Source organism: Hyla sarda, chromosome 2, assembly GCF_029499605.1.
Source record: "Hyla sarda isolate aHylSar1 chromosome 2, aHylSar1.hap1, whole genome shotgun sequence".
NCBI lineage: Eukaryota > Metazoa > Chordata > Amphibia > Anura > Hylidae > Hyla > Hyla sarda.
The window spans coordinates 229681962-229694403 of record NC_079190.1 but is presented as its reverse complement, the minus strand read 5'-3'; the positions used below and the strand labels follow the sequence as shown (position 1 = coordinate 229694403).

Below are 12442 nucleotides of genomic sequence, written 5' to 3'. Positions count from 1 at the left end.
TGTTAGGCTATGTTTCAACACAGATTTTTGCTTCATATTGAGCCTTATTGTCAGTTGCTTTTGCGATGTTCCCACACAGTATTGGGCTCAAAAAGCAACTGATGTGAGAAAATAGTCTAGGCCAGTTTTGGCACACAATTTGATTTAAGTAAAATTAGAAATATTTAAAATTCAGATTTTGACATAAGAACTTGTTTATCTAATCTGAAATTTTAATTGTTTTGGATACCCCCAAAAAAGGACAATTCTAAGCAAAACAATTCTAAATAAAGGTATAAATGTAGCTTAGGAGGGGGAATTATACTTTAAAGGGGTTATCCAGTTTTTGCATTAAAAAAAATGCTACTTAGGTGGGGGAAAATAGAAAAAAAGCGATACTTACCTCGCACCAGTCATCCACCACCACAGCTCCCGCTTAGCTCTCTCTGGGCCCCCATCCCAGAAGAATATAATTTTATTTTATTTATTAGCAAACACTGGATAACCCAGCAATTGTTTAAGTTCTATGCTGAAATGTACTTGAAGATGCAAAATGAAAACCCAGCAAGGTACTGAATATTTAGCATTGTACAGGCTGCACTTAAACAACAAAACATGAAAAACATAGAAAAAATAATATTGTGTCCCAGCAGTTGAAAAGTAGTAATAAATAGCAGTCATTCAAATGAATGGCCAACCATGTTATAAAAGTCTATGTTTGTGCTGCTCTTCTTTTTATGGCCCATTTATATATAATATTGGCATTGAGGCAGGGTTAAGGGCAATGAAAGGGTGTTTTTCCCAGTCCTTTATCCTAGGAGAGCTAGCAGAGACGCTCATCAGGTGCTTAATCAACACAGAACAGCAGAAAGGGCATATATTTAAGAGTCCAGGAAGTGTAGTCTGGACTATTCCCAGAAGACAGCAAGGTGGCTGTGAGGAAGAGGCAAGGGGTCCTTGCAAGGGCACACAGCCAGGCCTGTAAGTGACCCACAATAGTGAAGTGGACTGTGACAAGGTGGAGTGTTAGTTCTCCTGTATGAGAATGACAAGGGGTCTAAGAAGAAAAGGCAAGAGTCTGCAAAAACTGTGTGTGAACAGTGAGTAAAGGTTGCAGGACGCATGTTTTAACTGGCAGGGAAAAACCCTCCAGTTGATAGTCAGGGATGCTGTATGTACAGTTAGTGGCTGGACGGCCTAGGTTTTTATTTTGATTCCTGTGTTATGTTTTTGTTTATCCTGCAACCTATCTAATAAAGCTGGTGAGGAGCCAGACTGCATACAGAAATTGTTGTTTGCCTGCTAGAAACGTGTGTCAAGGACGATCTTAGAGCTAACCCCAGAGGGAAATCCCCACAACATATATATATATATATATATATATATATATATATATATATATATCGTATGGCAATAAGGCTTATGCATATTGTTCATACTTACAGTGAATACAGTGAATAAATGAATAAATGAGAATGCTTTCTTTTGAATTTAACTAACAAGGTGAAATTAAACCGGACACAATGGAAAATTGGAAGTATTCCCGCACTTCCAATCTCCAAGGAACGAGGTAGGAGGCCAATGTTGTAATAGAAAGAATATTTTATTCACACACAATGCTTTTCAAGGCCAGGATGGCATTTTCATCAGGCGTGCAAAATCAAGTAAAATGGCAGGTAATATAGAGAAAAACTAGAAGCACGTCACAACAACGGAAATGAGCCGTCACGCCCCCTCCCATAGACATGAATGGAGGGTGCGTGGCTTGACGTCACAAGGGGGTGTGGCATTACGTCACATCTCCAGTCCCTGGAACATAGACCTTTCCGAAAGTGGAGATGCAGCACTGCATGGAATAAGGGTGCTACACTGAGATTGCGGGGGGTCCCAGCGGCGGGCCCCCCACGATTAGTCTTCTTATTCCCTATCCTTTGGATAGGGGATAAGATGTCTTTGGCCGGTTAACTCCTTTAATAAAAAATACTCCCAGAATAAAATAAAAAAATCTTTAATATAGGGTTATATTTGCACATTTGTGTTTTTTATTTTTTTATTCCCGCCTTTTCAGCACCTATGTGACATGAATACAAGACAATATAATGTTAAACTTTCCGTTTTATTCACAGCATTTTAAAAGCAATGTATTTAAACTGTATTAAAACATTGCACATTATTCTCTATACAATATCGACATGTGACAGAAAATGCTGCAAAAGAAAAAGAAAAAGGTGCTTTCTGTGCAGAAATTGAGGTGTTTATCATGTTAATGCCTTGTTATTTTGGGTCCTGTGTAAGTTATGAAACCTTATGTTTGCCATTAATATATCTGAATTATCTATGTTATAGCCCGCAGCCAGTTGTAATGGGAGGAATTCATATACATCAGAAAAAAGAGCACTAAAGGACACACTTCTAAACAAAGGCTTTGGCAATGTCTATTATTGTAATTATCCTTTATGTATCAATAGTTCTACATTAAATAAAGCTATTATTTGTCATTTTATTATTCGCCAGTGGGAATCATTAGACCAGCCCAGTGAAAAACAGGCCAACTGAAAAGATCAATGCATGCATATTACATTGATTTTGTGATAAAATATAAAAGGAAATGTCATGAAGCACATGACAATGTGCAAAATAAGTTACATAAGTGAGAAGGAATATATTGAAAATATTGTTATTTAACCCCTTAAGGACTCAGCCCATTTTGACCTTAAGGACTCAGACAATTTAATTTTTACGTTTTCATTTTTTCCTCCTCGCCTTCTAAAAATCATAACTCTTTTATATTTTCATCCACAAACTAGTATGAGGGCTTTTTTTTTGCGCGACCAGTTGTTCTTTGTAATGACATAACTCATTATATCATAAAATGTATGGCGCAACCAAAAAACACTATTTTTGTGGGGAAATTAAAACGAAAAAAGCAATTTTGCTAATTTTGGAAGGTTTCGTTTTCACGCCGTACAATTTATGGTAAAAATGACATGTGTTCTTTATTCTGAGGGTCAATACGATTAAAATGATACCCATTATTACCTACTTTTCTATTATTGTTGCGCTTAAAAAAAATCACAAACTTTTTAACCAAATTAGTACGTTTATAATCCCTTTATTTTGATGACCTCTAACTTTTTTATTTTTCCGTATAAGTAGCGGTATGGGGGCTCATTTTTTGCGCCATGATCTGTACTTTTTTTTATACAACATTTGCATATAAAAAACTTTCAATACATTTTTTATAATTTTTTTTTAATAAAATGTATTAAAAAAGTAGGAATTTTGGAATTTTTTTTTTTTCGTTCACGCCGTTCACCATACGGGATCATTAACATTTTATTTTAATAGTTCGGACATTTACGCACGCGGCGATACCAAATATGTCTATAAAAAAAAAACTTTTTATGCTTTTTGGGGGTAAAATAGGAAAAAACGGACGTTTTACTTTTTTATTGGGGGAGGGGATTTTTCACTTTTTTTTACTTTTACTTATACATTTTTTTTACACTTGAATAGTCCCCATAGGGGACTATTCATAGCAATACCATGATTGCTAATACTGATCTGTTCTATGTATAGGACATAGAACAGATCAGTGTTATCGGCTATCTTCTGCTCTGGTCTGCTCGATCACAGACCAGAGCAGGAGACGCCGGGAGCCGGACGGAGGAAGGAGAGGGGACCTCCGTGCGGCTTTCTGAATGATCGGATCCCCACAGCAGCGCTGCGGGCGATCCGATCATTCATTCAAATCGCGCACTGCCGCAGATCCCGGGATCTGTATTGATTCCGGCACCTGAGGGGTTAATGGCGGACGCCCGCGAGATCGCGGGCGTCGGTCATTGCCGGTGGGTCCCTGGCTGCGATCAGCAGCCGGGATCAGCCACGCATGACACGGGCATCGCTCCGATGGCCGCGGTTATGCAAAGGACGTAAATGTACGTCCTGGTGCGTTAAGTACCACCGCACCAGGACGTACATTTACGTCCTGCATCCTTAAGGGGTTAAAGGGCCTGTCTACTTGTTTGTTGTTTTAAATAGTTTCTAAAAATATATTTGTTAGGCAGGCATACTTTGACAAATGGAACATTGAGACTGAAACCTGTCGCGTACTCTATATACTTAATTTCAGATTAAAGTTTTAGCTTAACCAGTCAGATCCCCAGTTTGTGGTCCTCAAAGTAGTTACTAATTGAAAGATGGGTGCCAAAGTAGTGCAAAAACAGGGGAGTAGTCATGGGTCAAAACCAGCAGACCAACCAGAAATAAAAAATCCAGAAGTGTCAAAACCAAAGAGACAATACCAAAGATGACTTATCCCACACAAATAAGACACACAGCAGACTGCAAGAAGACATAATGGGAAAAATGTAGGCTGATTTCATAATGTAAGGCTAGATGCATTGTCCAGTAAGAAAAACCTGCTTTATATAGACTGGCAGGACAGTTTTTGATCAGGAACTTAGGCTGATGCATTCATGTCTTTTTCCACAGTTACATGACAGTTTTAATAGCGTACTTGCTGACACTACTCAAAGGAGTAGTCCTAAAGTCGAAACTGTATGTAACAGATGCTCCTTTTTAAAGCCTTCCTCAGTATTTCTTTTGTGTGGAGAGATAGAATTTATCTTGAGGTAGTCCTTAAAGAGGTATTCCCATGTAGGAAAATGTATCCTCTATCCAAAGGATAGGACATACGTGTCTGATCATGGGAGGTCTGACTACTGTGACCTCCTGCAATCTCCTGTACGGCGGTCCAGCTCTCCTCACGCACAGAGCAGGGGTCGACGTGCCCCGTCTATGCATCTCTATAGTAGAGTCAGAGATACACAAGCTGGTTTTTATGGTCCGAATAGATGGAGACATGGGGAAACATTTACTAAGTGCAGGTTTTTGTATCTTTTATATTACATGTATTCTTGGCTTACACGTAAGTTAAACAGAAGAATTTCTGATATGTGCACCTTTCCGATAAACCAATACGTTGGATTAACTTATTTATGTGGTGTCCAAATGATCACTACACTAAAAGATATAGACAACTTTTTCAAGGCAGATATTTAATTTTCCATGTATTTTTTTTTTTTACCATACACACCATTCATTTTATAGTTCAGGTGTTTATGGATGTGGTGATGCATATAATGTGTACTTTTTCCCTTTACAGTAATGTGCTACTGTAATTTAGAAACACTTTTGACACGTAATCCAGCCATGTCAAAAGTTTAGCTCATACTAGGTCTCTATACTGAGAACTGCTGAGATACAGCTGGGCAAAGGGCACTTGACTCCCCAGCTTGCTGCCCAATCTGCCGGCTGTGTGGAGTAAAGTGCATCCAGCTATCACACACGATCATTGCAGGTCTAAGGACTGAGATCTGGTACAATCTAAACTTTTGACATGTTGAAGGTTTTACTCATTGACAGTAATGCTTTAAATTATTTCACATTTTATTATTTTACCCTTTTTAAACATCTTTTTAGTACCACTAGAAGACTTGGCCATTAGGTCACTTGCCGAAGATGCTATTGACTTTGGCATTTAAGGGGTTAAATCAGAGTTATTTTCAACCTTGGTCAGTACAGCAGGGTGTCCTGTTACATATGATACCCCTTGCTGAGACACAGCTCCTGAGCCCACCCCATACTTTTCCAAAAGTACTGTACAAGCAGATGTTAGGATAAAGTTAAAGCACCAAGTGTCACTAAAGGTCTTGCCCATTGTGGAAGTATTTTTTTGGTAAAATAGCTACAAGGTGTTTGAATGTTCAATTCCCCTACATCGCAACCATACAGAGACATAAGGTTTTGCACAATTCCTATTAAAATGTATAGACTGTCCATACATGGAGACACTCTTTGTAGATGCTTTCTGATCAGGCAAATAGACGCGTTCCAACACTGACAAACATTCCTATTGCTTTACAGTTAGGTTTGCAGTATATTCTATAGGGTTAAACCCTAGGGTTCATAGCTAGCTATAGGGATTGTTGTTTGTTGCACAGGACACAAAGGAATGACAAATCGTCCAATACTTCTATGTTTTTATAATTAAAACATCTATTGCCCTGACACAAATGTTATAGTCGTAGGAGCTGTTGCTTCTTGTCTACTATCCATATTTCATATTTTGTAATTTCATTGTTGTTAAGCTCTCTGTACATCGATTGAGCTCTACAAATGCAATTCAATAAAAAGTCATTTAGGAATAAAGTTATTTGCTTTCCCTGTTTGGCCAGTGTTAGCTCTACAATGTTTTTTATATAATGTATGTGCTTACCTGTGTTCTGGTAGTATTGGAATTCTCCAGCCTTTAATTTGGCTTAGTTTTGTGTCAGAGAGTTCAATAGATAAAGGAAGTTTGGGTACCCATACAGTCATTTCTAAGGGTGCGTTAAGGTGTTCGTAGGTAAAAATAGCTTGCGCATTCATTGATCCTCTTGTCTCCTTCCCACTAACAAAAACATAGTCACAGCTACTTGACACCTGTAAGCAGAAAGAGGGTAAAAATTATAAAAAGTACAAGAACGCATTTCTGATAAGGATCAACAACAAACAATAGTCAAACAAACAAACAATAAAAATGTTATTACTGAACTTCCCCTTTATTTATAATGGCCAATTATTGTCACAATTGCTTTAACCCCTTAAAGGGGTACTCTGTCCCGAGACTTCTTATCCTCTATCCAAAGACAAGGGGATAAGATGCTTGATCGCAAAGGGTCCTGCTGCTGGAACTCCCCAAGCCTGGCACCCCAATGTTCTGCACATTTATGTTCAAAAGGCTTGCTGTACTAGGCTTTGGGCAGCTGTGATCATCACACCCCTACATTAATGTCTATGGGAGATATATGGAGGGGGTGTGAAGGCTGTGGTTGCTCGTATTCCAGCACAGAGCGGAGTTCGCTCCGTGCATGCGGATTACTGGGATGCTGGGCTGAAGATCCTGGGGCTCCCAGGATCCATTTATTACAGCAGGTCATGCAAAAATATGAAATGTCCCTAAACTATTACAATATAAACTATTACAATATAAAAATAAATGTCTATGGCAATATCTGAAATGGTCCTTGATACTTCATAATTCATCTTATATACAACACACAAATTGAATCTGGATGCAGTTAAGAAATCTACAGCTCCAGCATTATACTCCTGCCACTTAATGTGAAAGTGAATGAAGAAAAAGCTTTCATTTATTGTCATTTTAAATAACACGTGGCTAGTTAGCAAGCAGCTGTATTATTAAAGTGTTCCTATTAAAATGTCAATCTTCTTGTTGTAATGCAGATATAAGAGGTAGTCCAAATTGCCTAGGAACCTTTCCTAACAAATGATACCTATAAAAATTAATATAAAAGTGCAGAATTATAGAATGCACAGCATGGACTGAAGAATGTACTTTCCTTTGTCCTTGACACGCCACGCACTTTGATATGAACAATGAAGGGGATATTCAAAGCTCGTTGCGGTAAAAAGAAAAAAAAAATTGCGCCATAATTGTGGCGTGAATATTCCCGATATATATTCAAAGCTGTGTACGTTGGTTTTCTGCACAGTTCACGTCAAAACTGCTAAAGTGGGCATGTCAACGTAATTTGAGAATTTACTATATATTTTCAAAGGCTGTTTAGACAATTTACTTGTAAATATCATGTAACATTCACACCATCTTTGAGGTGGTGTAAAACCTTTATGATTTTTTTATTTTTATTTTGTACTAAATGTTATGTTAAAAGCCTAGACAAACAATATATAGCTGTATATAACTATTAAAAGCAGTTTACCTCCTTAATTACTCTCCTAAATTATAATTTTGCCCTTAAGGACCAATATTATTATTTTTTTTAATTAATTGTACATTATTCTTTTTTACAGCACTCATTCTTAAAGTCCTAAAGCTTTTTTTTTTTAAAAGGGTACTCCGGTGGAAAACTTTTTTTTTTTTTTTTTTAATCAACTGGTGCCAGAAAGTTTAACAGATTTGGAAATTACTTCTATTAAAAAATCTTAATCCTTCTAGTACTTATTAGCTGCTGAATACTACAGAAGAAATAGTTTTCTTATTTGAATACAGAGCTGAATCACGAGCACAGTGTTCTCAGCCTAAATGCTGATCTGGACAGAGCAAACCTATGCTGCTCTGGACAGTTCCTAAAATGGACAGAGATGTCAGCAGAGAGCACTGTGCTCGTGATGTCAGCAGAGAGCACTGTGTTCCAAAAAGAAAATAATTTCCTCTGTAGTATTCAACAGCTAATAAGTACTGGAAGGATTAAGATTTTTTAATAGAAGTAATTTACAAATCTGTTTAACTTTCTGGCACCAGTTGATTTAAAAAAAATTTTTTTTCCACTGGAGTACCCCTTTATCCCCTTAAGGACCAAGCCCATTTTGACCTTAAAGGGGTACTCCGGTGAAAACCTTTTTTCTTTTAAATCAACTGGTGGCAGAAAGTTAAACATATTATTATTATTAATTATTTCTATTAAAAAATCTTAATCCTTCCTGTACTTATTAGCTGCTAAATACTACAGAGGAATTTTTTTTCTTTTTGGAATGCTCTCTGATGACATCACGACCACAGTTCTCTCTGCTGACATTATTATAATAATAGTAACACTTTATTTATTGTTGTCCTTAGTGGGTTTGAACCCAAATCCCCAGCACTGCAAGGCAGCAGTGCAAACCACTAAGCCACCATGCTGCCCTTAGCATACATCTGCTATGCATCTGCTATGCATGGTTGCTAAAATGGACAGAGATGTCAGCAGAGAGCACTGTGCTTGTGATGTCATCAGTGTTCCAAAAAGAAAGGACTTTCCTCTGTAGCAGTCAGCAGCTAATAAGTACTGGAAGGATTAAGATTTTTTAATAGAAGTAATTTACAAATATGTTTAACTTTCTGCCACCAGTTGATTTAAAAGAAAAAAGGTTTTCACCGGAGTACCCCTTTAAAGACCAGGCCATTTTTATTTTTGCATTTTCGTCTTTTGTTCCTCATATAGCTTTCCCCGCCTGTTTTTTTTCCGGAGTTTGCAATTTTGGCACATAGCGCGGCAAAAGTGGTGCAGCATTGTAATTATTTGGCACGAAAATCAAGAAACTGTCGCTAATTTTTTTTACCATATATTCAAAAAAAAGGGGGGGGGGGTCTTTGAAAATTCCAAGTAAATAAATAATTAACGTAAAAGAAAAAACATGCAGAAAAATACATCACTCTTTGAATATGCCTGCCACTGTATGTGAACTCTACACAACGCATTGTCAACAAAGATGATTAAACTCAAAGAGTAGCTCTGTGTCTATATAGAATACTATATTGCTAGATGGTGTGCAGCAGAACAGAAGAAAGGGGGCCTATACCCTGTTGGCTGGATAGGTATCTAATAGATTCTAGAAATACAAAACTAAGGTTTAGTAAATTGGCATGGCTCAGTTGTTTAAGGGAATTGGTCACATTTAAAATGAAGATCAATCTGCAGGTATCATTTATAGAACTGGAGGCACTGACTAGATTGAAATATAGTTTTAAGCGAAAGTTCAAGGATAACTTGTGGACTAAGTAGTCAAGTGGGCGGTCCTACTATCAGCTGTCAGACACAAGGTAGGACCACCCACTTGACTACTTTGCCCAAAATGAGCAGAGATTTACATGAATAAATGGCAAGTTATCATGGAACTTTTCCTACAAAATTATTCTGAAGATTGAACTGCATGTTTTTCTACAGTACAATGGGGAAGTCCTGCTCCCTACAGCTGTTCTCCCAAAACTGTCACCAAGCAAAACTACTGTACTTTAAAAAAACAAAACCCATAATTTATGGATAGACCTGGGGGTGTGAGGTTTTTGAAAGCATACACTGGTACTTTTCTTGGATTGTTGAGTGTGGTTACTTAAGTCCTAAAATTCTGCCTAACAATCTTTTTATTAAACTTTTCAGACATGTAGACAATCAATTAACATGTAGTACAAAGATAAATCAACAAATTCTGTGACCATCTGTACACAATTTGTATGTTACGATAACCAATACTGATTATTTCCATGTATAGATGTACAATAATCATACCGTGTATAATGTACAACAAAGATACAATATGGTCCAAGAGAGGACCAACTGCAGCTATATAACCAAATAGCTGAAACAAAGAAAAGAAAAATAATAATACACAATAAAAAATAAAATCATTTCTCCAAGTACTTGGTAATGTCCTGCAACTGCTATATGAAAGGATTATAGGTCCCAAGCTTGGAGTTTATGTATACAAAAGGCTTAGAGATCATGTCTTTTTGATGAGTATTCATTGGCGTACAATCTAATGATTTATTTGATAGATATTTATGGAGGTTTGAAGTGATGTAGTGAGGAACTACATTCTTCTCTTTTGCATCTCTGCCCAGCTAGTACCAGTTCGTAACTGTAATTAGTTAATAAAATGTTAATTAACTCCTTGATATGAGTTTCTATATACCGAAGAAAGCCGAGAATAGGTGAATTGATTCTGGTCTTGTAGCTTTAGTTTCTGAAACATCTCAATAGTTTTTAAAGGGGTATTCCAGGATTTTTTTTTCTATTTGACTGTGCTACAGGGGCTGTAAAGTTAGTGTAGTTCATAATATAGTGTCTGTATCAGTGTGTGACTGTTTTCTCACAATTCTTCTGTGATTTTCACCCCAATATTTATTTTTAGTAGCATACAAAATTACTATTGTCTCAGATTTTTCCCAGCTTGCAATGCGGCTGAGACCTGACTCACTAGTCAGCTGATGACAGGGAGCCTGTCTGCTTCAATGGGTGGAGCAATGGCTTGGTGGGAGAGAGATCAATCTGCAACTAATGCAGCAGCTGTAGGCACCCTGATTGAAAACCACAGGTCTTTGAATGGATGCAGCTAATTTATGTTTCAATGGGTGGGGTGGCTGATGTGTGGGAGGGAGGAAAATGGAATTATGGGATTTGTAGTCAAAAAAAGAAAACTGAAACAGGAAACACAAGATCACAAAAAGCTAGCCACAGTGTTATGGTAATCTCACAACATAGCCATTTAGCCCCAAGACAAGTGAAGATCCTTCCTAAGCATGTCCATTACTGTCTGCCAGGTACATACAAAAATCACCTTATGCTGGATAACCCCTTTAATGGGCCAAGGTTCTGTACAGATGATATGTAATGAAGAACTAAGACTTCCCTTCAGTGGAACCAAGGGCCAAGCTCAAGTCACGAATTGCACCAGAAAATCATCCCTTGACATTGTTTTTGAGCAGAAATTGTTCTCCAGCAGACACAAATCCACACTGCCCATAGTTGGACCATAGTTGATGTACTGCTTTAGTAGAGTAAATGATGGACTCTTCATTAGAGCCCCATAATGGTATGCCTTGCACCGCAGAGGCTGTCTCATCAAGCATGACAGGTCCCGTATGTGTCTGAGAGCAGGGCCTCCACATTCAGCATCTGGTGGTACAGATCCAATTTCCCATCAGTTTCATTTACTGAATAAGGCCACCTTCACATCATGTTTTGTGCTTCTATGGCACAGAAACAATTTCTAAAGCTCAAATCAGCTGCAATTGTATCCAAGCACAGACAGACACTGACGCCATTAACTCCTATCACTCACCCGGACCTGAATGTAGTCAGCTATTGACTATGTTCCAAACATATCAGACCTTTGACTTGGAGTTAAAATTTTGTCTCATCTGCCAGATTTTTCATTCAAATAGTCATATACATTATCCACACAAAAGAAAAGGAGCATAAAATATAAATTTTATTTAGATCCAGTTAAAATTAAATAGTTTTAATACAGAGGTTGTAATGTCCGTGTATTTGTTTATGTATTTTTCTGTTCAGGAGTGTCACCAGTCACTACCACTAAAGTAATTTCACTAACCCCACTAAATGTAAAGGTTGATCTGTGACAGTAAACATAGCTGTTACCCATCATTAGAGACCCAGATCCTGCCAGCCCCGACGTACGTTTTGTTATCACAAACTTTATCAAGGGATAAACCTTATCAAGTTTATAAAGTTCGTGATAATGAAATGTATGCCGGGGCTGACAGGATCCGGGTCTCTAATGATGGGTAAGCTATGTTTACTGCCATGGATCAACCTTTACATTTAGTGGGGTAAGTGCAATAGATTTTGTAGTAGTGACTGGTGTCTGGGTGTACCATCTGGTACCAGTATCAGCACAGTATCCAATTTTAGGATATTTCCTTGGCGAGGTATACATAATATTAGAATTAGACCCCAATCCCATAGAATATGATGTGGTACTGTAGAGGAATAAATTGATTGGGTATAACTGAATATTTGTTGCTAAAAAGTCATATACATTTAGAAAATTACCCGAACAAAGTCATTGGCTGACTATGATCGGGTCCATGCGGGCCGTAGAAGTGAATGGCGTCAGTGGCTTTCTGTTCACAGATACGATTGTAGGTGATTTGAGC

The 12442-nt window shown here is 37.6% G+C and overlaps 1 protein-coding gene across 2 annotated transcripts in view; it reads right to left on the bottom strand.

Annotated features, from left to right (window-relative positions):
* TMEM132E (transmembrane protein 132E) overlaps nucleotides 1-12442 on the bottom strand; it is a 466206-nt gene that overhangs the window by 40471 nt on the left and 413293 nt on the right. For both annotated transcript variants that reach the window (XM_056556520.1, XM_056556521.1), the window contains one exon: nucleotides 6260-6465. In XM_056556520.1, coding sequence (XP_056412495.1) covers nucleotides 6260-6465 — 206 coding nt within the window. The remainder of the gene's footprint in view (nucleotides 1-6259; nucleotides 6466-12442) is intronic.